The following is a 24417-nucleotide window of genomic DNA, read 5'->3' as shown; positions in this document are numbered from 1 at the left end:
TCACCCTGTGGCGTTATACTATGCCTGTATCTATGAATAAACAGAATATTACTCATTTTCCCAGGAACGGAGTCAATTTTAAAGTTTAAAATATTTTCAACATTTTAATAGGCTATTTGTGAGTCAACTTGTCATCTTTTGTCTTGTCTTCTGTCACTATATGTTGCCCTAGAAGACTAAATCAACCCTTGCTCACCAGAATAATGTCATCATTCGACAGAATGAATCATCTGTAGGTTTTGTCTTTCATTTCTAGAGTGTTAGAGTGTAGGGTCGGCAGGTAGCCTAGTGGTTAGAGTATAGGGGCGGCAGGTAGCCTAGTGGTTAGAGTATAGGGTCGGCAGGTAGCCTAGTGGTTAGAGTGTAGGGTCGGCAGGTAGCCTAGTGGTTAGAGTATAGGGGCGGCAGGTAGCCTAGTGGTTAGAGTATAGGGGCGGCAGGTAGCCTAGTGGTTAGAGTATAGGGGCGGCAGGTAGCCTAGTGGTTAGAGTATAGGGGCGGCAGGTAGCCTAGTGGTTAGAGTATAGGGGCGGCAGGTAGCCTAGTGGTTAGATTATAGGGGCGGCAGGTAGCCTAGTGGTTAGAGTGTAGGGTCGGCAGGTAGCCTAGTGGTTAGAGTGTAGGGGCGGCAGGTAGCCTAGTGGTTAGAGTGTAGAGGCGGCAGGTAGCCTAGTGGTTAGAGTGTAGGGACGGCAGGTAGCCTAGTGGCTAGAGTGTAGGGGCGGCAGGTAGCCTAGTGGTTAGGGTGGAGGGTCGGCAGGGTAGTCTAGTGGTTAGAGTATAGTGGTGAGAGTGTAGGGGCGGCAATGTAGCCTAGTGGTTAGAGTTTAGGGGCGGCAGGTAGCCTAGTGGTTAGAGTATAGGGCCGGCAGGTAGCCTAGTGGTTAGAGTATAGGGGGCGGCAGGTAGCCTAGTGGTTAGAGTGTAGGGCGGCAGATAGCCTAGTGGTTAGAGTGGAGGGTCGGCAGGGTAGTCTAGTGGTTAGAGTATAGTGGTGAGAGTGTAGGGGCGGCAATGTAGCCTAGTGGTTAGAGTGTAGGGGCGGCAGTGTAGCCTAGTGGTTAGAGTGGAGGGTCGGCAGGTAGCCTAGTGGTTAGAGTGTAGAGGCGGCAGGTAGCCTAGTGGTTAGAGTGTAGAGGCGGCAGGTAGCCTGGTGGTTAGAGTGTGAGGCGGCAGGTAGCCTAGTGGTGAGAGTGTAGGGGCGGCAGGTAGCCTAGTGGTTAGAGTGGAGGGCGGCAGGTAGCCTAGTGGTTAGAGTGTAGGGCGGCAGGTAGCCTAGTGGTTAGAGTGTAGGGGCGGCAGGTAGCCTAATGGTTAAGAGTGTAGGGGCGGCAGGTAGCCTAGTGGTTAGAGTGTAGGGGCGGCAGGTAGCCTAGTGGTTAGAGTGTAGAGGCGGCAGGTAGCCTAGTGGTTAGAGTGTAGGGCGGCAGGTAGCCTAGTGGTTAGAGTGTAGAGGCGGCAGGTAGCCTAGTGGTTAGAGTATAGGGGCGGCAGGTAGCCTAGTGGTTAGAGTGTAGGGTCGGCAGGTAGCCTAGTGGTTAGAGTGTAGAGGCGGCAGGTAGCCTAGTGGTTAGAGTGTAGGGTCGGCAGGTAGCCTAGTGGTTAGAGTATAGAGGCGGCAGGTAGCCTAGTGGTTAGAGTGTAGGGTCGGCAGGTAGCCTAGTGGTTAGAGTGTAGAGGCGGCAGGTAGCCTAGTGGTTAGAGTATAGGGGCGGCAGGTAGCCTAGTGGTTAGAGTGTAGGGGAGGCAGGGTAGCCTAGTGGTTAGAGTATAGGGGCGGCAGGTAGCCTAGTGGTTAGAGTGTAGAGGCGGCAGGTAGCCTAGTGGTTAGAGTGTAGGGGCGGCAGGTAGCCTAGTGGTTAGAGTATAGGGGCGGCAGGTAGCCTAGTGGTTAGAGTGTAGGGTCGGCAGGTAGCCTAGTGGTTAGAGTATAGGGGCGGCAGGTAGCCTAGTGGTTAGAGTGTAGAGGCGGCAGGTAGCCTAGTGGTTAGAGTGTAGGGGCGGCAGGTAGCCTAGTGGTTAGAGTATAGGGGCGGCAGGTAGCCTAGTGGTTAGAGTGTAGAGGCGGCAGGTAGCCTAGTGGTTAGAGTGTAGGGTCGGCAGGTAGCCTAGTGGTTAGAGTGTAGAGGCGGCAGGTAGCCTAGTGGTTAGAGTGTAGGGACGGCAGGTAGCCTAGTGGCTAGAGTGTAGGGGCGGCAGGTAGCCTAGTGGTTAGGGTGGAGGGTCGGCAGGGTAGTCTAGTGGTTAGAGTATAGTGGTGAGAGTGTAGGGGCGGCAATGTAGCCTAGTGGTTAGAGTTTAGGGGCGGCAGGTAGCCTAGTGGTTAGAGTATAGGGTCGGCAGGTAGCCTAGTGGTTAGAGTATAGGGGCGGCAGGTAGCCTAGTGGTTAGAGTGTAGGGGCGGCAGATAGCCTAGTGGTTAGAGTGGAGGGTCGGCAGGGTAGTCTAGTGGTTAGAGTATAGTGGTGAGAGTGTAGGGGCGGCAATGTAGCCTAGTGGTTAGAGTGTAGGGGCGGCAGTGTAGCCTAGTGGTTAGAGTGGAGGGTCGGCAGGTAGCCTAGTGGTTAGAGTGTAGAGGCGGCAGGTAGCCTAGTGGTTAGAGTGTAGAGGCGGCAGGTAGCCTAGTGGTTAGAGTGTAGAGGCGGCAGGTAGCCTAGTGGTGAGAGTGTAGGGGCGGCAGGTAGCCTAGTGGTTAGAGTGGAGGGCGGCAGGTAGCCTAGTGGTTAGAGTGTAGGGGCGGCAGGTAGCCTAATGGTTAAGAGTGTAGGGGCGGCAGGTAGCCTAGTGGTTAGAGTGTAGGGCGGCAGGTAGCCTAGTGGTTAGAGTGTAGAGGCGGCAGGTAGCCTAGTGGTTAGAGTGTAGGGTCGGCAGGTAGCCTAGTGGTTAGAGTGTAGAGGCGGCAGGTAGCCCAGTGGTTAGAGTATAGGGGCGGCAGGTAGCCTAGTGGTTAGAGTGTAGGGTCGGCAGGTAGCCTAGTGGTTAGAGTGTAGAGGCGGCAGGTAGCCTAGTGGTTAGAGTGTAGGGTCGGCAGGTAGCCTAGTGGTTAGAGTATAGAGGCGGCAGGTAGCCTAGTGGTTAGAGTGTAGGGTCGGCAGGTAGCCTAGTGGTTAGAGTGTAGAGGCGGCAGGTAGCCTAGTGGTTAGAGTATAGGGCGGCAGGTAGCCTAGTGGTTAGAGTGTAGGGACGGCAGGTAGCCTAGTGGCTAGAGTGTAGGGCGGCAGGTAGCCTAGTGGTTAGGGTGGAGGGTCGGCAGGGTAGTCTAGTGGTTAGAGTATAGTGGTGAGAGTGTAGGGCGGCAATGTAGCCTAGTGGTTAGAGTTTAGGGGCGGCAGGTAGCCTAGTGGTTAGAGTATAGGGTCGGCAGGTAGCCTAATGGTTAGAGTATAGGGGCGGCAGGTAGCCTAGTGGTTAGAGTGTAGGGGCGGCAGATAGCCTAGTGGTTAGAGTGGAGGGTCGGCAGGGTAGTCTAGTGGTTAGAGTATAGTGGTGAGAGTGTAGGGGCGGCAATGTAGCCTAGTGGTTAGAGTGTAGGGGCGGCAGTGTAGCCTAGTGGTTAGAGTGGAGGGTCGGCAGGTAGCCTAGTGGTTAGAGTGTAGAGGCGGCAGGTAGCCTAGTGGTTAGAGTGTAGAGGCGGCAGGTAGCCTAGTGGTTAGAGTGTAGAGGCGGCAGGTAGCCTAGTGGTGAGAGTGTAGGGGCGGCAGGTAGCCTAGTGGTTAGAGTGGAGGGGCGGCAGGTAGCCTAGTGGTTAGAGTGTAGGGGCGGCAGGTAGCCTAGTGGTTAGAGTGTAGGGGCGGCAGGTAGCCTAATGGTTAAGAGTGTAGGGGCGGCAGGTAGCCTAGTGGTTAGAGTGTAGGGGCGGCAGGTAGCCTAGTGGTTAGAGTGTAGAGGCGGCAGGTAGCCTAGTGGTTAGAGTGTAGGGTCGGCAGGTAGCCTAGTGGTTAGAGTGTAGAGCGGCAGGTAGCCTAGTGGTTAGAGTATAGGGGCGGCAGGTAGCCTAGTGGTTAGAGTGTAGGGTCGGCAGGTAGCCTAGTGGTTAGAGTGTAGAGGCGGCAGGTAGCCTAGTGGTTAGAGTGTAGGGTCGGCAGGTAGCCTAGTGGTTAGAGTATAGAGGCGGCAGGTAGCCTAGTGGTTAGAGTGTAGGGTCGGCAGGTAGCCTAGTGGTTAGAGTGTAGAGGCGGCAGGTAGCCTAGTGGTTAGAGTATAGGGGCGGCAGGTAGCCTAGTGGTTAGAGTGTAGGGGAGGCAGGGTAGCCTAGTGGTTAGAGTATAGGGGCGGCAGGTAGCCTAGTGGTTAGAGTGTAGAGGCGGCAGGTAGCCTAGTGGTTAGAGTGTAGGGGCGGCAGGTAGCCTAGTGGTTAGAGTATAGGGGCGGCAGGTAGCCTAGTGGTTAGAGTGTAGGGTCGGCAGGTAGCCTAGTGGTTAGAGTATAGGGGCGGCAGGTAGCCTAGTGGTTAGAGTGTAGAGGCGGCAGGTAGCCTAGTGGTTAGAGTGTAGGGGCGGCAGGTAGCCTAGTGGTTAGAGTATAGGGGCGGCAGGTAGCCTAGTGGTTAGAGTGTAGAGGCGGCAGGTAGCCTAGTGGTTAGAGTGTAGGGTCGGCAGGTAGCCTAGTGGTTAGAGTGTAGAGGCGGCAGGTAGCCTAGTGGTTAGAGTGTAGGGACGGCAGGTAGCCTAGTGGCTAGAGTGTAGGGGCGGCAGGTAGCCTAGTGGTTAGGGTGGAGGGTCGGCAGGGTAGTCTAGTGGTTAGAGTATAGTGGTGAGAGTGTAGGGGCGGCAATGTAGCCTAGTGGTTAGAGTGTAGGGGCGGCAGTGTAGCCTAGTGGTTAGAGTGGAGGGTCGGCAGGTAGCCTAGTGGTTAGAGTGTAGGGCGGCAGGTAGCCTAGTGGTTAGAGTGTGAGGCGGCAGGTAGCCTAGTGGTTAGAGTGTAGAGGCGGCAGGTAGCCTAGTGGTGAGAGTGTAGGGGCGGCAGGTAGCCTAGTGGTTAGAGTGGAGGGCGGCAGGTAGCCTAGTGGTTAGAGTGTAGGGGCGGCAGGTAGCCTAATGGTTAAGAGTGTAGGGGCGGCAGGTAGCCTAGTGGTTAGAGTGTAGGGGCGGCAGGTAGCCTAGTGGTTAGAGTGTAGAGGCGGCAGGTAGCCTAGTGGTTAGAGTGTAGGGTCGGCAGGTAGCCTAGTGGTTAGAGTGTAGAGGCGGCAGGTAGCCTAGTGGTTAGAGTATAGGGGCGGCAGGTAGCCTAGTGGTTAGAGTGTAGGGTCGGCAGGTAGCCTAGTGGTTAGAGTGTAGGGGCGGCAGGTAGCCTAGTGGTTAGAGTGTAGGGGCGGCAGGTAGCCTAGTGGTTAGAGTATAGAGGCGGCAGGTAGCCTAGTGGTTAGAGTGTAGGGTCGGCAGGTAGCCTAGTGGTTAGAGTGTAGAGGCGGCAGGTAGCCTAGTGGTTAGAGTATAGGGGCGGCAGGTAGCCTAGTGGTTAGAGTGTAGGGACGGCAGGTAGCCTAGTGGCTAGAGTGTAGGGGCGGCAGGTAGCCTAGTGGTTAGGGTGGAGGGTCGGCAGGGTAGTCTAGTGGTTAGAGTATAGTGGTGAGAGTGTAGGGGCGGCAATGTAGCCTAGTGGTTAGAGTTTAGGGCGGCAGGTAGCCTAGTGGTTAGAGTATAGGGTCGGCAGGTAGCCTAGTGGTTAGAGTATAGGGCGGCAGGTAGCCTAGTGGTTAGAGTGTAGGGGCGGCAGATAGCCTAGTGGTTAGAGTGGAGGGTCGGCAGGGTAGTCTAGTGGTTAGAGTATAGTGGTGAGAGTGTAGGGGCGGCAATGTAGCCTAGTGGTTAGAGTGTAGGGCGGCAGTGTAGCCTAGTGGTTAGAGTGGAGGGTCGGCAGGTAGCCTAGTGGTTAGAGTGTAGAGGCGGCAGGTAGCCTAGTGGTTAGAGTGTAGAGGCGGCAGGTAGCCTAGTGGTTAGAGTGTAGAGGCGGCAGGTAGCCTAGTGGTGAGAGTGTAGGGGCGGCAGGTAGCCTAGTGGTTAGAGTGGAGGGGCGGCAGGTAGCCTAGTGGTTAGAGTGTAGGGGCGGCAGGTAGCCTAGTGGTTAGAGTGTAGGGGCGGCAGGTAGCCTAATGGTTAAGAGTGTAGGGGCGGCAGGTAGCCTAGTGGTTAGAGTGTAGGGGCGGCAGGTAGCCTAGTGGTTAGAGTGTAGAGGCGGCAGGTAGCCTAGTGGTTAGAGTGTAGGGTCGGCAGGTAGCCTAGTGGTTAGAGTGTAGAGGCGGCAGGTAGCCTAGTGGTTAGAGTATAGGGGCGGCAGGTAGCCTAGTGGTTAGAGTGTAGGGTCGGCAGGTAGCCTAGTGGTTAGAGTGTAGAGGCGGCAGGTAGCCTAGTGGTTAGAGTGTAGGGTCGGCAGGTAGCCTAGTGGTTAGAGTATAGAGGCGGCAGGTAGCCTAGTGGTTAGAGTGTAGGGTCGGCAGGTAGCCCTAGTGGTTAGAGTGTAGAGGCGGCAGGTAGCCTAGTGGTTAGAGTATAGGGGCGGCAGGTAGCCTAGTGGTTAGAGTGTAGGGGAGGCAGGGTAGCCTAGTGGTTAGAGTATAGGGCGGCAGGTAGCCTAGTGGTTAGAGTGTAGAGGCGGCAGGTAGCCTAGTGGTTAGAGTGTAGGGCGGCAGGTAGCCTAGTGGTTAGAGTATAGGGGCGGCAGGTAGCCTAGTGGTTAGAGTGTAGGGTCGGCAGGTAGCCTAGTGGTTAGAGTATAGGGCCGGCAGGTAGCCTAGTGGTTAGAGTGTAGAGGCGGCAGGTAGCCTAGTGGTTAGAGTGTAAGGGCGGCAGGTAGCCTAGTGGTTAGAGTATAGGGGCGGCAGGTAGCCTAGTGGTTAGAGTGTAGGGCGGCAGGTAGCCTGGTGGTTAGAGTGTAGGGTCGGCAGGTAGCCTAGTGGTTAGAGTGTAGGGCGGCAGGTAGCCTAGTGGTTAGAGTGTAGGGACGGCAGGTAGCCTAGTGGCTAGAGTGTAGGGGCGGCAGGTAGCCTAGTGGTTAGGGTGGAGGGTCGGCAGGGTAGTCTAGTGGTTAGAGTATAGTGGTGAGAGTGTAGGGGCGGCAATGTAGCCTAGTGGTTAGAGTTTAGGGGCGGCAGGTAGCCTAGTGGTTAGAGTATAGGGTCGGCAGGTAGCCTAGTGGTTAGAGTATAGGGGCGGCAGGTAGCCTAGTGGTTAGAGTGTAGGGGCGGCAGATAGCCTAGTGGTTAGAGTGGAGGGTCGGCAGGGTAGTCTAGTGGTTAGAGTATAGTGGTGAGAGTGTAGGGGCGGCAATGTAGCCTAGTGGTTAGAGTGTAGGGGCGGCAGTGTAGCCTAGTGGTTAGAGTGGAGGGTCGGCAGGTAGCCTAGTGGTTAGAGTGTAGAGGCGGCAGGTAGCCTAGTGGTTAGAGTGTAGAGGCGGCAGGTAGCCTAGTGGTTAGAGTGTAGAGGCGGCAGGTAGCCTAGTGGTGAGAGTGTAGGGGCGGCAGGTAGCCTAGTGGTTAGAGTGGAGGGGCGGCAGGTAGCCTAGTGGTTAGAGTGTAGGGCGGCAGGTAGCCTAATGGTTAAGAGTGTAGGGGCGGCAGGTAGCCTAGTGGTTAGAGTGTAGGGGCGGCAGGTAGCCTAGTGGTTAGAGTGTAGAGGCGGCAGGTAGCCTAGTGGTTAGAGTGTAGGGTCGGCAGGTAGCCTAGTGGTTAGAGTGTAGAGGCGGCAGGTAGCCCAGTGGTTAGAGTATAGGGCGGCAGGTAGCCTAGTGGTTAGAGTGTAGGGTCGGCAGGTAGCCTAGTGGTTAGAGTGTAGAGGCGGCAGGTAGCCTAGTGGTTAGAGTGTAGGGTTCGGCAGGTAGCCTAGTGGTTAGAGTATAGAGGCGGCAGGTAGCCTAGTGGTTAGAGTGTAGGGTCGGCAGGTAGCCTAGTGGTTAGAGTGTAGAGGCGGCAGGTAGCCTAGTGGTTAGAGTATAGGGGCGGCAGGTAGCCTAGTGGTTAGAGTGTAGGGGAGGCAGGGTAGCCTAGTGGTTAGAGTATAGGGCGGCAGGTAGCCTAGTGGTTAGAGTGTAGAGGCGGCAGGTAGCCTAGTGGTTAGAGTGTAGGGGCGGCAGGTAGCCTGGTGGTTAGAGTATAGGGGCGGCAGGTAGCCTAGTGGTTAGAGTGTAGGGTCGGCAGGTAGCCTAGTGGTTAGAGTATAGGGGGCGGCAGGTAGCCTAGTGGTTAGAGTGTAGAGGCGGCAGGTAGCCTAGTGGTTAGAGTGTAGGGGCGGCAGGTAGCCTAGTGGTTAGAGTATAGGGGCGGCAGGTAGCCTAGTGGTTAGAGTGTAGAGGCGGCAGGTAGCCTAGTGGTTAGAGTGTAGGGTCGGCAGGTAGCCTAGTGGTTAGAGTGTAGGGGCGGCAGGTGGCCTAGTGGTTAGAGTGGAGCGTCGGCAGGGTAGTCTAGTGGTTAGAGTATAGTGGTGAGAGTGTAGGGGCGGCAATGTAGCCTAGTGGTTAGAGTGTAGGGGCGGCAGGTAGCCTAGTGGTTAGAGTATAGGGGCGGCAGGTAGCCTAGTGGTTAGAGTGTAGGGGCGGCAGGTAGCCTAGTGGTTAGAGTGGAGGGTCGGCAGGGTAGCCTAGTGGTTAGAGTATAGGGGCGGCAGGTAGCCTAGTGGTTAGAGTGTAGGGGCGGCAGGTAGCCTAGTGGTTAGAGTGTAGGGGCGGCAGTGTAGCCTAGTGGTTAGAGTGGAGGGTCGGCAGGTAGCCTAGTGGTTAGAGTGTAGAGGCGGCAGGTAGCCTAGTGGTTAGAGTGTAGAGGCGGCAGGTAGCCTAGTGGTTAGAGTGGAGGGACGGCAGGTAGCCTAGTAGTTAGAGTGTAGGGGCGGCAGGTAGCCTAGTGGTTAGAGTATAGGGGTGGCAGGTAGCCTAGTGGTTAGAGTGTAGGGTCGGCAGGTAGCCTAGTGGTTAGAGTGTAGGGGCGGCAGGTAGCCTAATGGTTAAGAGTGTAGGGGCGGCAGGTAGCCTAGTGGTTAGAGTGTAGGGGCGGCAGGTAGCCTAATGGTTAAGAGTGTAGGGGCGGCAGGTAGCCTAGTGGTTAGAGTGTAGGGGCGGCAGGTAGCCTAGTGGTTAGAGTGTAGGGGCGGCAGGTAGCCTAGTGGTTAGAGTGTAGGGGCGGCAGGTAGCCTAGTGGTTAGAGTGTAGGGGCGGCAGGTAGCCTAGTGGTTAGAGTGTAGGGGCAGCAGGTCGTCTAGTGGTTAGAGTGTTGAACTTGTAACCGAAAGGTTAAGATCGAATCCCCGAGCTGACAAGGTAAAAATCTGTCGTTCTGCCCCTGAACAAGGCAGTTAACCCACTGTTCCCAGGCCGTCATTGTAAATAACAATTTGTTCTTAATTGACTTGCCTAGTTAAACAAAGGTAAACAAACAAATAGAAATTATATGGTTGAAAGACTGAGGACTACAGTCAGTGTCCAGACTTCAGTTACTATTCCAATCATTACTACATCTGAACTTAAAAGGTGCGAAACTGAGCCTGGCAGACTGCAAAAACCAACAGTAATAATAAGGATAGGAGTTTTACATGCCACAGTATCCCATCTAAGATAAGCTTTCTCAAAACCGGGATAGGAACATATTCAGGTTATTGTAAAACGGTATATGATGTTTATACTCTAAAACAGTGTACTGAAGTATCCCTAATTATACTGGGATATTGGTGTGCATGTAAACGTGGTCACCGCCTGGATGTTTCTTTCTATTTCCATGACACCTGCTGGTTAGAACCGCTCATCTTAGATATCTGTCGACGAGGCGGGACTGATGACTACAGAGGATTCATGCATAGCTTTCATTTTTACCCATAAGAGCAGGAGTAAAATAGCTCTATTCTTATGACCAAATGTTCTACTCTGAAACACTTTGTGGATATGGGCCCTGGTTTCAAGAAACAGCATTTTATACTTTTTATAAAAACTTTAGTTTATTTAGGATTTTGTTACTCTGCGTTGTTGGTGAAGGGCTTGTCAGCATTTCAACGTCTACAGGAGGAGGGTGATTTTTTTTAACTATTTTTTTTATTTGCTGTACAAGTTCTGTGACTGACCAGTTGATGGCAACGCTGAACTATACAACCCAAAGCCATGTGAGACAGGAAGTACATCAGACGCTGGAATGTAATGTTGTGGTTTCTGTCAAACTCAGATGTTATTAGAGCTGAAACATATTTGTATTGTCCAGCTGAGAGAATAATAGTTTAGATTAGTTTCAGTTTGAGGTTTTGTTAGTCGTATGTACGGGATAAGCTATACATCGTACAACGAAACGCAGGTTCCTTCTCGACGATGAGAAACAACTAGAAGAAGACAATCATAAAGTAAAATGGCATCTAAATAAATAATTAAACATTTTATTCGATTTTACCAGGTAAGTTGACTGAGAACACGTTCTCATTGACAGCATAGTTAATGGGATGAACGAGCCGACAGGATGATGGGGATGATTAGGTGACCATGATGATATGAGGGCCAGACTGGGAATTTAGTCAGGACACCGGAGTTGACATCTCTACTATTACAATAAGTGCCAAGGGATCTTTAGTGACCACAGAGAGTCAGGACACCCAGTTAACATCCCATCTGAAAGACGGCACCCGACACAGGGCAATGTCCCCAATCACTGCACTGGGAACTTCTTTTTAGGCCAGAGGAAAGGGTGCCTCCTACTGGCCCTCCAACACCATCTGGTCTCCCAGCCAAGGACCAACCAGGACCAACCCTGTTGAGCTTCAGAAGCAAGCCAGCAGTGGTCTTGACTGCGTTTTCGTCTTTTGAGCTTCCAGTCATGAAATCTATGCAGCCTACTCAATCACTTTTTATAGCTACTGTTTACAGGCCTCCTGGGCCATATACAGCGTTCCTCACTGAGTTCCTGAATTTATATTTGTTTTTAAATGATATCGTAACTGTTTGCAACACCTCCGCCTTTGCGGGATGCACGGGGATATGGTCACTAGTGTAGCCAGGAGGTGAGGCCTCATTTAACAGAATAAATTCATCAGGCTTAAGCCATGTTTCAGTCAGGCCAATCACATCAAGATTATGATCAGTGATTAGTTCATTGACTATAATTACCTTTGAAGTGAAGGATGTAACATTAAATATTTTGAGATGTGAGATATCACAATCTCTTTCAATAAAGACAGGAAATGGAGGAGGTCTTTATCCTAGTGAGATTGCAAAGGCAAACACCGCCATGTTTAGTTTTGCCCAACCTAGAGGCACAGACACGGTCTCAATGGGGATAGCTGAGCTGCCTACACTGACTGTGCTAGTGGCAGACTCCACTAAGCTGGCAGGCTGGCTAATATCAGATAGCTTTTCAGATGTTTCTAGTGTTTCTTTCTGACAATGAAATCCGTAAGAAAGGAGATGTTAAAGCCCTCTTTAGAAAGTTAACTACCAACTCGATGCACTGGAATGTAAGAGTACGAGAAGGTATGAGTACTGTGAAACTCATAATCACCTTTGTTGGCTATTGTTTGATCTCTCCACTTGTCCAAAGCATCATTTGGGTCAGTAAACAGAGAAATGCCTGTTCCAGCGCCAATTAAAGGCCCACTCTGTAATATAGAGATCCACTTCTCGATAGAAGGTCTGCCACACGCTAAACCCACCCATTAGGCCCCAACAAGGGTCAATGAGGCTCAAGTTCAACCAATCAGAAGACTCATTATCCCAGCAGGGTAGAGGTTGATACCCACTGCAGTGATTAGCGTATGGCTCGCCTGCAAGCTACAGTGACACAGCTGGTCAGCGGCAAGCCTCAAATGATCAGAGTACGCTACACTGATTTGGGTTGTGCCAAATGGCACCCTATTCAATATATAGTGCACTACTTTAGACCAGAGCCCTATTCCCTATATAGTGCACTACTTTAGACCAGAGCCCTATTCCCTCTATAGTGCACTACTTTAGACCAGAGCCCTATTCCCTCTATAGTGCACTACTTTAGACCAGAGCCCTATTCCCTCTTATAGTGCACTACTTTAGACCAGAGCCCTATTCCCTCTATAGTACACTACTTTTGACCAGAGCCATATGACACCCTATTCCCTACATAGTGCACTACTTTAGACCAGAGCCCTATGGCACCCTATTCCCTACATAGTGCCCTACTTTAGACCAGAGCCCTATGGCACCCTATTCCCTATATAGTGCACTACTTTAGACCAGAGCCCTATGGTAGTGCACTACATAGGGAATTGGATGCAATTTGGGACACATATTTACCGTCATATTGTCCTCAGAGGTCGTATAGTTCCAGTGGCAGTAAATGCTCCGTGCTCAGATGGCCCCCTGGCGTTAGTCCAGGTAGATCCAAAAGACAAATGACACATCTCTAGTGTTTGGTGCCCTTGTGAAGACATTGTGGAGACAGTTGGTTTTAGAGCCACACACTGGCTCTATATTTACCAGAATTATTGTCGAGCCGACAACACCACACTGCAATGAATAATCGTTTTTGTTTTCTTTGTACAACATTCTACTCTAGGCTGTAAACTGCTGTCTAACCTTTATACAACATTCTACTCTAGGCTGTAAACTGCTGTCTAACCTTTATACAACATTCTACTCTAGGCTGTAAACTGCTGTCTAACCTTTATACAACATTCTACTCTAGGCTGTAAACTGCTGTCTAACCTTTAAACAACATTCTACTCTAGGCTGTAAACTGCTGTCTAGCCTTTAAACAACATTCTACTCTAGGCTGTAAACTGCTGTCTAACCTTTAAACAACATTCTACTCTAGGCTGTAAACTGCTGTCTAACCTTTAAACAACATTCTACTCTAGGCTGTAAACTGCTGTCTAGCCTTTAAACAACATTCTACTCTAGGCTGTAAACTGCTGTCTAGCCTTTAAACAACATTCTACTCTAGGCTGTAAACTGCTGTCTAACCTTTAAACAACATTCTACTCTAGGCTGTAAACTGCTGTCTAACCTTTATACAACATTCTACTCTAGGCTGTAAACTGCTGTCTAACCTTTATACAACATTCTACTCTAGGCTGTAAACTGCTGTCTAACCTTTAAACAACATTCTACTCTAGGCTGTAAACTGCTGTCTAGCCTTTAAACAACATTCTACTCTAGGCTGTAAACTGCTGTCTAACCTTTAAACAACATTCTACTCTAGGCTGTAAACTGCTGTCTAACCTTTATACAACATTCTACTCTAGGCTGTAAACTGCTGTCTAACCTTTATACAACATTCTACTCTAGGCTGTAAACTGCTGTCTAACCTTTATACAACATTCTACTCTAGGCTGTAAACTGCTGTGAACATGTCAATTGAATAACGGAGCAGGAAAGCCCCGTGATTTGAAAGTTTCGTTCCATTTGGATCCGTTGTGGCTCTACTCTGGACGGTTTATGAGGTCTAGAAAAGGGCACAGTAGCAGGCCAGTCTGGCTGTATTCATTCACTTCTGATACTGAATGCACTGTCTGTTGCAGATCATCATTCCCCCAAATGATCCCATAACAAACGTGTCCACATATACTCCCAGCAGGCCCAGTTAATCAGGAAAGCCTGACACGCACCCTGCTTGACGCGTAACACAACCAGTTACAGGACCCTATAATATCTGCATGTATTTAATATAATTCAAAATGTGATTTCTCCCCAGCTGATCAGTGTCTGCAGCCGGCTCTGATCAGAGTGTAATTATACAGGCAGGGAGAGTGAGCTCGTCTGCGGCCAGCGCCCCTCAGGCTCCTAGCCCAAAGGCCTGCGAAGCAGAAACTGGGTCACAAAACCATGCTGAAGTTGCAAAATCGATAATCCTGGTTCAAAGACAAAAGGATCGCTACAGTTATTGTAATTTGTGGTCGTAACCATTCTTTTTGAGTTACTTCAATGAGTGGGGAGGGTGATCATTATTGTTTACAGAACAAGGGGACTATCCAGTCCTACCCTGTCACTCTGACAGTCACAACCAGGGCCGGTCCTACACTGTCCTACCCTGTCAACTCTGACAGTCACAACCAGGGCCAGTTCTATGCATACTGTAAGTAACGTAAGAGGTTCTTAGGGCCCCCGGCCGCTAGGGGGACCCAAGAAAAACGTTTTCTGATGTGTCTTTTTGGGAACTCAGTCAGGTCTCAAATTACTATTGAGAGAAAGAATAGTACAATTCACCAGGTGTAATTTCGACATTTCGTTTCGCATCATCAGTTATTCTCTTGTCAAGTTGATCCTAACTGTTATAGGCCTATTTCTACTTTGCCCTGTTTATCAAAAGTGTTGGAAAAACTTTCTTGACGTCTATAGTATTCTCTCGGGGATGCAATCTGGTTTCCACTCAGATTATAGATGTGTCACTGCAACCTTAAAGGTTCTAAATGATGTCACCACTGCCCTTGATTCTAATCAATGCTGTGCTGCTGTTTTTATTGACTTGGCCAAAGCTTTTGATACGGTAGACCATTCCATTCTTGTGGGCCGGCTAAGGACTATTGGTGTCTCTGAGGGCTCTTTGGCCTGGTTTGCTAACTACCTCTCTCTCAAAGAGTGCAGTGTATAAAGTCAGAACATCTGCTCTCTCAACCACTGCCTGTCACCAAGGGTGAACCCAGAGCTCTGCTCTTAACCTTGTTCTGATCACCTCCAAAACAAAGGTCATGTGGTTTGGTAAGAAGAATGCCCCTCTTCTCACAGGTGTGATTACTACCTCTGAGGGTTTAGAGCTTGAGGTAGTCACCTCATACAAGTACTTGGGAGTATGGCTAGACAGTGCACTGTCCTCTCAGCACTTATCAAAGCTGCAGGCTAAAGTTAAATCTAGACTTGGTTTCCTCTATCATAATCGCTCCTCTTTCACCCCAGCTGCCAATCTAACCCTGATTCAGATGACCATCCTACCCGTGCTATATTACGGAGACATAATTTATAGATCAGCAGGTGAGGGTACTCTCAAGCGGCTAGATGTTCTTTACCAATTGGCCATCAGATTTACCACCAATGCTCCTTATAGGACACATCACTGTACTCTATACTCCTCTGTAAACTGGTCATCTCTGTATACCCGTCGCAAGACCCACTGGTTGATGCTTATTTATAAAAACCCTCTTAGGCCTCACTCCCCTATCTGAGATATCTACTGCAGCCCTCATCCTCCACATAAAACACTCGTTCTGCCAGTCACATTCTGTTAAAGGTCCCCAAAGCACACATCCCTGGGTCGCTCCTCTTTCAGTTCGCTGCAGCTCGCGACTGGAACGAGCTGCAACAAACACTCAAACGGGACAGTTTTATCTCCATCTCTTCATTCAAAGACTCAATCATGGACACTCTTACTGACAGTTGTGGCTGCTTTGTGTGATGTATTGTTGCCTCTACCTTCTTGCCCTTTGTGCTGTTGTCGGTGTCCAATAATGTTTGCACCATGTTTTGTGCTGCTACCATGTTGTGCTGCTACCATGTTGTTGTCATGTAGTGTTGCTACCATGTTGTTATCATGTTGTGTTGCTACCATGTTGTGTTGCTACCATGTTGTTATCATGTTGTGTTGCTACCATGTTGTGTTGCTACCATGTTGTTATCATGTTGTGTTGCTACCATGTTGTGTTGCTACCATGTTGTGTTGCTACCATGTTGTTATCATGTTGTGTTGCTACCATGTTGTCGTCATGTTGTGTTGCTACCATGTTGTGTTGCTGCCATGTTGCTACCATGTTGTGCTGCTACCATGTTGTTGTCTTATTGTGTTACTACCATGTTGTTATCATGTTGTGTTGCTACCATGTTGTTATCATGTTGTGTTGCTACCATGTTGTTATCATATTGTGTTACTACCATGTTGTTATCATGTTGTGTTGCTACCATGTTGTTACCATGTTGTGCTGCTACCATGTTGTTACCATGTTGTGCTGCTACCATGTTGTTGTCTTATTGTGTTGCTACCATGTTGTTATCATGTTGTGTTGCTACCATGTTGTTATCATGTTGTGTTGCTACCATGTTGTGTTGCTACCATGTTGTGTTGCTACCATGTTGTTATCATATTGTGTTGCTACCATGTTGTGTTACTACCATGTTGTTATCATGTTGTGTTGCTACCATGTTGTTACCATGTTGTGTTGCTACCATGTTGTTGTCTTATTGTGTTGCTACCATGTTGTTATCATGTTGTGTTGCTACCATGTTGTTACCATGTTGTGTTGCTACCATGTTGTTATCATGTTGTGTTGCTACCATGTTGTGTTGCTACCATGTTGTGTTGCTACCATGTTGTGTTGCTACCATGTTGTTATCATGTTGTGTTGCTACCATGTTGTGTCTGCTACCATGTTGTTATCATGTTGTGTTGCTACCATGTTGTGTTGCTACCATGTTGTTATCATGTTGTGTTGCTACCATGTTGTGTTGCTGCCATGTTGTTATCATGTTGTGTTGCTACCATGTTGTTATCATGTTGTGTTGCTACCATGTTGTGTTGCTACCATGTTGTTATCATGTTGTGCTGCTACCATGTTGTTATCATGTTGTGTTGCTACCATGTTGTTATCATATTGTGTTGCTACCATGTTGTTATCATGTTGTGTTGCTACCATGTTGTGTTGCTACCATGTTGTTATCATGTTGTGTTGCTACCATGTTGTGTTGCTACCATGTTGTTATCATGTTGTGTTGCTACCATGCTGTTATCATGTTGTGTTGCTACCATGTTGTGTTGCTACCATGTTGTTATCATGTTGTGTTGCTACCATGTTGTGTTGCTACCATGTTGTTATCATGTTATGTTGCTACCATGTTGTTATCATGTTGTGTTGCTACCATGTTGTCGTCATGTTGTGTTGCTACCATGTTGTGGTGCTACCATGTTGTTATCATGTTGTGTTGCTACCATGTTGTTATCATGTTGTGTTGCTACCATGATGTGTTGCTATCATGTTGTTATCATATTGTGTTGCTACCATGTTGTTATCAAGTTGTGATGCTACCATGTTGTGTTGCTACCATGTTGTTATCATGTTGTGTTGCTACCATGTTGTGTTGCTACCATGTTGTTATCATGTTGTGTTGCTACCATGTTGTGTTGCTACCATGTTGTGTTGCTACCATGTTGTTATCATGTTATGTTGCTACCATGTTGTTATCATGTTGTGTTGCTACCATGTTGTGTTGCTACCATGTTGTTATCATGTTGTGTTGCTACCATGTTGTTATCATGTTGTGTTGCTACCATGTTGTTATCATGTTGTGTTGCTACCATGTTGTTATCATGTTGTGTTGCTACCATGTTGTGTTGCTACCATGTTGTTATCATGTTGTGTTGCTACCATGTTGTGTTGCTACCATGTTGTTATCATGTTGTGTTGCTACCATGTTGTTATCATATTGTGTTGCTACCATGTTGTGTTGCTACCATGTTATTATCATGTTGTGTTGTTATCATGTTGTGTTGCTACCATGTTGTGTTGCTACCATGTTGTGTCTGCTACCATGTTGCTACCATGTTGTGTTGCTACCATGTTGTGTTGCTACCATGTTGTGTTGCTACCATGTTGTGTTGCTACCATGTTGTTATCATGTTGTGCTGCTACCATGTTGTTATCATGTTGTGTTGCTACCATGTTGTTATCATGTTGTGTTGTTATCATATTGTGTTGCTACCATGTTGTGCTGCTACCATGTTGTTACCATGTTGTGTTGCTACTATGCTGCGTTGTCATGTTGTGTTGCTACCATGTTGTGTTGTCATGTGTTGCTGCCATGCTATGTTGTTGTCTTAGGTCTCTCTTTATGTAGTGTTGTGGTGTCTCTCTTGTAGTGATGTGTGTTTTGTCTTATAATTTTAATCCCAGCCTCCGTCCCCGCAGGAGGCTCCTCCTTCTGGTAGGCCGTCATTTTAAATAAGAATTTGTTCTTAACTGACTTGCCTAGTTAAATAAAGGTTAAATAAAAAATAAATTGTCAGCCACTTAATTAGTTATGCTCACTCAGATATTATATTGACATGCTGTAGTTCATTATAAAATGTGTAGAATTAGCAGGAAAATAACTTTTTCTTCCTCATCCTTCAAGAGGGGTGCCACTAAAATCTTGTCTAGGGCCCCAAAATAGGGGAGAACCGGCCCTGGACACAACTCTCTCTTTGTGCTTAATCTGCTGTGGGGCTGGTTCAGTGCAACAGTCTCTCTGCATCTGCGCTACCCTCTGACTGTTCCACTCCGCGGTCTGTGAAGCACTAATCATGGGACAGCAGGGGAAAGGATGGCTGTTCTACGCGACCCTTCTTCTGGGGTGGGCAGTGTCTGTGCATGGTCTGACCCGGGCAGAGTTCTTCCCGTTCGGCAAAACCACTGGAGACCACGTTCTGGAGCAGGGGAATGACCTGTCGCAACAACTAGCGCTGGATAAACCCGTTTTATTCTACGATGGAAAGTTCGATAACATCTTTGTAAGTTCACCTTTATGTTACTATAATGTATATGATTGAGTAGCCACCTAAACAGACTACAGAAAAAAGTGAATTCGGTTATAAAATCTGCGCATTTATGAGTGTGTTGAGCATGCACCCACGGGATGAATGATTTCCATGGCACAGTTAACATGGGTTCAACATGCTGTCGGTTTGACCGATAGTATTCATTTTATTTACTTGTATAAATTAAATACCATGTTCTACGTGGATATTCATGAGGTATTTATATAGGTCGAGGCTTATAGATAAGAAGTTTGGCAAGTAACACTTTGGCAAATCCTCATACAATATTAATTTGAACAGTTCCTTCAGGAAGTATTTATATCCCTGGATTTATTCCACATGTTGTTGGGTTACAGCCTGAAATCTAAATGGATTAGATATTTTTTTTTAATTCACTGACCTACACACAGACAAAATAAGAACAAAATGAAAACATGTTTTCCGACATTTTTTGCAAATGTATTGAAAATTAAATACAGGAATCTCTCAGTTACACAAGTAGTCACACCCATGAGTCAATCATTTGAAGAAGCACACATTTGGCAGCAATTACAGCTGTGAGTCTTTCTGGGTAAGGCTCTAAGAGCTGTGAGTCTTTCCGGGAGTCTTTCTGGGTAAGGCTCAAAGAGCTGTGAGTCTTTCTGGGTAAGGCTCTAAGAGCTGTGAGTCTTTCTGGGTAAGGCTCTAAGAGCTGTGAGTCTTTCTGGGTAAGGCTCTAAGAGCTGTGAGTCTTTCTGGGTAAGGCTCTAAGAGCTGTGAGTCTTTCTGTGAGTCTTTCTGGGTAAGGCTCTAAGAGCTGTGAGTCTTTCTGGGTAAGGCTCTAAGAGCTGTGAGTCTTTCTGGGTAAGGCTCTAAGAGCTGTGAGTCTTTCTGGGTAAGGCTCTAAGAGCTGTGAGTCTTTCTGGGTAAGGCTCTAAGAGCTGTGAGTCTTTCTGTGAGTCTTTCTGGGTAAGGCTCTAAGAGCTGTGAGTCTTTCTGGGTAAGGCTCTAAGAGCTGTGAGTCTTTCTGGGTAAGGCTCTAAGAGCTGTGAGTCTTTCTGGGTAAGGCTCTAAGAGCTGTGAGTCTTTCTGGGTAAGGCTCTAAGAGCTGTGAGTCTTTCTGGGTAAGGCTCTAAGAGCTGTGAGTCTTTCTGGGTAAGGCTCTAAGAGCTGTGAGTCTTTCTGGGTAAGGCTCTAAGAGCTGTGAGTCTTTCTGGGTAAGGCTCTAAGAGCTGTGAGTCTTTCTGGGTAAGGCTCAAAGAGCTGTGAGTCTTTCTGGGTAAAGCGCTAAGAGCTGTGAGTCTTTCTGGGTAAAGCGCTAAGAGCTGTGAGTCTTTCTGGGTAAGGCTCAAAGAGCTGTGAGTCTTTCTGGGTAAGGCTCTAAGAGCTGTGAGTCTTTCTGGGTACTGCTCTAAGAGCTGTGAGTCTTTCTGGGTAAGGCTCAAAGAGCTGTGAGTCTTTCTGGGTAAGGCTCTAAGAGCTGTGAGTCTTTCTGGGTAAGTCTAATAGTATTCCACACCTGAATTGTACAACATTTGTCCATGATTCTTTTCAAAATTCTTCAAGCTCTGTCAAAATGATACTCAGTAATGTTTTAATCTTGAAAAACTCCCCAGTCCTTAACGATTACAAGCATACCCATAACATGACGCAGCCACCACTATGTTTGAAAATATGGAGAGTGATACTCAGTAATGTGTTGTATTGGATTAGCCGCAAACATAACACTTTGTGTTCAGGACAAAAAGTGAATAGCTTTGTCACATTTGTTGCAGGTTTACTTTAGTTGTTGCAAACAGGATGCATGTTTTGGAGAAAAAAATTATCCATCCTCAGATTCCTCCTATCACATTAAACTCTAACGTTGGCCTCATGGTGAAAATCCCTGAGCAGTTTCCTTCCTCTCCGTCAACTGAGTTTAGGAAGGAAGCCTGTAACTTTGTAGTGACTGGGTGCATTTATACACCTTCTGGTGTAATAACTTCACCTTGTTCAAAGGGATATTCAATGTCAAGGCTTGGAAAACCTTCCTGGTCCTTGTGGTTGAATCTGTGTTTGAAAATCACTGCTCGACTGAGGGACATTGTTAGCTTGTCATAATAGTCCCATGTGGCTATGAGATCCAGTATGGAAATCACTCATTTCTAAGTCACTCTGGATAAGACCGTCCACTAAATGACTAAAATGTCAAAATAAATAAATAAAGGGATTGAATACTTATTGATTAATTAATAAATCATTGATTTAAGACATTTCAGCTTTTCATTTTAATTCATTTGTAAAAAAAAAATATTATAATAATTATTACCCTTTGATGGAAATGTAATCCATTTTAAATTCAGGCAGTAATGTGGAATAAGTGAAGGAGTGTGAATACTTCCTGAAGGAGCATGAGGAGTTGATGCAGGTCGAGGTTTACATTCTTTACATAGTCAATGAGTTGTATCAGTTGAATTGTGGAATGTGTGTGTGTGTGTGACCCCAAAACATTCCTCTATGTTCCTCAGGGGCTGTTATTGGCCATAGAGCCAAAGTCCTGCAAGAATTTAGTTGTGAAACATCTGCCTGCAACCCCCCTCCACACACACACACACACACACACACACACACACACACACACACACTCACTCACTCACTCACTCACTCACACACTCACTCACCACTCACTCACTCACTCACCTCACTCACTCACTCTCTCAGCCATGAGACCCCCTCAGTGGAAATACAGAGTGTATCCAGCTCTATCTGAAGTCATTCTGGGTCAAAACACTGCCCTAATTTTAACACCATGTGCCCAGTGTGTGTGCAGGGCCGGCCATAGGCATAAGCAACAGAAGCGGTCGCTTGGGGTCCTCGACCGCTAGGGGTCCTCGGTCGCTAGGGGTCCTCGACCGCTAGGGGTCCTCGACCGCTAGGGGTCCTCGGTCGCTATGGGTCCTCGACCGCTAGGGGTCCACAGACGCTTGGGGTCCTCAACCACTAGGGGTCCTCGACCGCTAGGGGTCCTCGGCCGCTTGGGGTCCTTGGCCGCTTTGGGTCCTCGACCGCTAGGGGTCCTCGACCGCTAGGGGTCCTCGACCGCTTGGGGTCCTCGGCCGCTAGGGGTCCTCGGACGCTTGGGGTCCTCGGCCGATTGTGGTCCCCGACCACTAGGGGTCCTCGACCGCTTGGGGTCCTCGACCACTAGGGGTCCTCGGCCGCTTGGGGTCCTCTGCCACTTGGGGTCCTCGACCGCTAGGGGTCCTCGACCACTAGGGGTCCTCGGCCGATTGGGGTCCTCGACCACTAGGGGTCCTCGGCCGCTAGGGGTCCTCGACCGCTAGGAGTCCTCGACCGCTTGGGGTCCTCGGCCGCTAGGGGTCCTCGGACGCTTGGGGTCCTCGGCCGATTGGGGTCCCCGACCACTAGGGGTCCTCGACCGCTTGGGGTCCTCGACCACTAGGGGTCCTCGGCCGCTTGGGGTCCTCTGCCACTTGGGGTCCTCGACCGCTAGGGGTCCTCGACCACTAGGGGTCCTCGGCCGATTGGGGTCCTCGACCACTAGGGTTCCTCGACCACTAGGGGTCCTCGGCCGCTTGGGGTCCTCGACCGCTTGGGGTCCTCGGCCGATTGGGGTCCTCGACCGCTTGGGGTCCTCGGCCGCTAGGGGTCCTCGGCCGCTAGGGGTCCTCGGCCGCTAGGGGTCCTCGGACGCTTGGGGTCCTTGACCACTTGGGGTCCTCGACCACTAGGGGTCCTCGGACGCTTGGGGTCCTCAACCACTAGGGGTCCTCGACCACTAGGGGTCCTCGGACGCTTGGGGTCCTCGGAGGCTTGGGGTCCTCGGAGGCTTGGGGTCCTCTGCCGCTTGGGGTCCTCGATCGCTTGGGGTCCTCGGACACTTGGGGTCCTCGGCCGATTGGGGTCCTCGACGCTTGGGGTCCTCGGACACTTGGGGTCCTCTCGGCCGATTGGGGTCGTCGACCACTAGGGGTCATCGACCGGTTGGGGTCCTCGGACACTTGGGGTCCTCGACCACTAGGGGTCCTCGACCGCTTGGGGTCCGCGACCGCTTGGGGTCCTCTGCCGCTTGGGGTCCTCTGCCGCTTGGGGTCCTCGGCCGATTGGGGTCCTCGGCCGCTTGGGGTCCTCGACCAGTAGGGGTCCTCGAACGCTAGGGGTCCTCGGCCGCTTGGGGTCCTCGGACACTAGGGTCCGCGACCGCTTGGGGTCCTCTGCCGCTTGGGGTCCTCGGACACTAGGGGCCGCGACCGCTTGGGGTCCTCGACCGCTTGGGGTCCTCTGCCGCTTGGGGTCCTCTGCCGCTTGGGGTCCTCGGCCGATTGGGGTCCTCGGCCGCTTGGGGTCCTCGACCAGTAGGGGTCCTCGAACGCTAGGGGTCCTCGGCCGCTTGGGGTCCTCGGACACTAGGGGCCGCGACCGCTTGGGGTCCTCTGCCGCTTGGGGTCCTCGGACACTAGGGGCCGCGACCGCTTGGGGTCCTCGACCGCTTGGGGTCCTCGACCGCTAGGGGTCCTCGGACGCTTGGGGTCCTCGACCGCTAGGGGTCCTCGGACGCTTGGGGTCCTCGACCGCTAGGGGTCCTCGGACGCTTGGGGTCCTCGGAGGCTTGGGGTCCTCTGCCGCTTGGGGTCCTCGACCGCTTGGGGTCCTCGGACACTAGGGGTCCTCGACCGATTGGGGTCCTCGACCACTAGGGGTCCTCGACCACTAGGGGTCCTCGGATGCTTGGGGTCCTCGGACGCTAGGGGTCCTCTGCCGATTGGGGTCCTCGGACACTAGGGGTCCTCGACCACTAGGTGTCCTCGGACGCTTGGGGTCCTCGACCACTAGGTGTCCTCGGACGCTTGGGGTCCTCGACCGCTTGGGGTCCTCTGCTGCTTGGGGTCCTCGACCGCTTGGGTTCCTCGACCGCTTGGGGTCCTCGGCCGCTAAGGGTCTTTGGTCCCTTGCAATACTTTCTATCAGTTGGATTGTGGAATGTGTGTGTGTGTGATTCCAAAACATTCCTCTATGTTCCTCAGGGGCTGTTATTGACCATAGAGCCAAAGTCCAGCAAGAATTTTGTTGTGAAATATCTGCCTGCAACCCCCCCTCCACACACACACACACACACACACACACACACACACACACACACACACTCTCTCTCAGCCATGAGACACCCCTTCCACACATACACACACACACACACTCTCTCAGCCATGAGACCCCCCCTCCACACACACTCTCTCAGCCATGAGACCCCCTCCACATTCCCTCTCTCTCAGCCATGGGACCCCCTCCACACTCCCTCTCTCTCAGCCATGAGACCCCCCTCCACACTCCCTCTCTCTCAGCCATGGGACCCCCTCCACACTCCCTCTCTCTCAGCCATGAGACCCCCTCCACACTCCCTCTCTCTCAGCCATGAGACCCCCCTCCACACTCCCTCTCTCTCAGCCATGAGACCCCCTCCACACTCCCTCTCTCTCAGCCATGGACCCCCCTTCACACTCCCCTCCTCTCAGCCATGCCATGAGACCCCCTCCACACTCCCTCTCTCTCAGCCATGAGACCCCCTCCACACTCCCTCTCTCTCAGCCATGAGACCCCCTCCACACTCCTCTCTCTCAGCCATGAGACCCCCCCTCCACACTCCCTCTCTCTCAGCCATGAGACCCCCTCCACACTCCCTCTCTCTCAGCCATGAGACCCCCCTCCACACTCCCTCTCTCTCAGCCATGAGACCCCCTCCACACTCCCTCTCTCTCAGCCATGAGACCCCTCCACACTCCTCTCTCTCAGCCATGAGACCCCCTCCACACTCCCCTCTCCTCTCAGCCATGAGACCCCCTCCACACTCCCTCTCTCAGCCATGGGACCCCCTCCACACTCCCCTCTCTCAGCCATGAGACCCCCTCCACACTCCTCTCAGCCATGAGACCCCCTCCACACTCCCTCTCTCTCAGCCATGAGACCCCCCTCAGTGGAAATACAGAGTGTATCCAACGTATCTGAAGTCATTCTGGGTC

At 50.4% G+C, this 24417-nt stretch overlaps 1 protein-coding gene and 1 long non-coding RNA gene across 5 annotated transcripts in view; both read left to right on the top strand.

Moving 5' to 3' along the window:
• The first annotated feature begins 567 nt into the window (after positions 1 to 567).
• On the top strand, positions 568 to 9316 carry LOC127913512 (uncharacterized). 4 transcript variants are annotated; one of them, XR_008085829.1, is made up of 4 exons: positions 568 to 696; positions 3574 to 4342; positions 5222 to 5317; positions 9017 to 9316. It is a non-coding gene; the product is annotated as an uncharacterized LOC127913512 (long non-coding RNA). The 4 variants fall into 4 exon arrangements; XR_008085857.1 differs by lacking the exons at positions 568 to 696; positions 3574 to 4342 and adding an exon at positions 1490 to 1847; XR_008085850.1 differs by lacking the exons at positions 568 to 696; positions 3574 to 4342 and adding an exon at positions 1856 to 2007.
• An 8785-nt stretch (positions 9317 to 18101) lies between these two features.
• The window catches only part of LOC118379207 (nidogen-1-like), a 167622-nt gene continuing 161306 nt past the window's right edge, over positions 18102 to 24417 (top strand). Inside the window, 1 exon segment of the mRNA XM_052497069.1 lies at positions 18102 to 18397. Within this exon segment, the coding sequence (XP_052353029.1) occupies positions 18191 to 18397 (207 nt within the window). The 5' untranslated portion in view covers positions 18102 to 18190.

Source organism: Oncorhynchus keta, chromosome 3 (genome assembly GCF_023373465.1).
Source record: "Oncorhynchus keta strain PuntledgeMale-10-30-2019 chromosome 3, Oket_V2, whole genome shotgun sequence".
NCBI classification, from domain to species: Eukaryota; Metazoa; Chordata; class Actinopteri; order Salmoniformes; family Salmonidae; genus Oncorhynchus; species Oncorhynchus keta.
The sequence above is the reverse complement of the archived record's forward strand: the minus strand, read 5'-3'. Positions and strand labels throughout refer to the sequence as shown.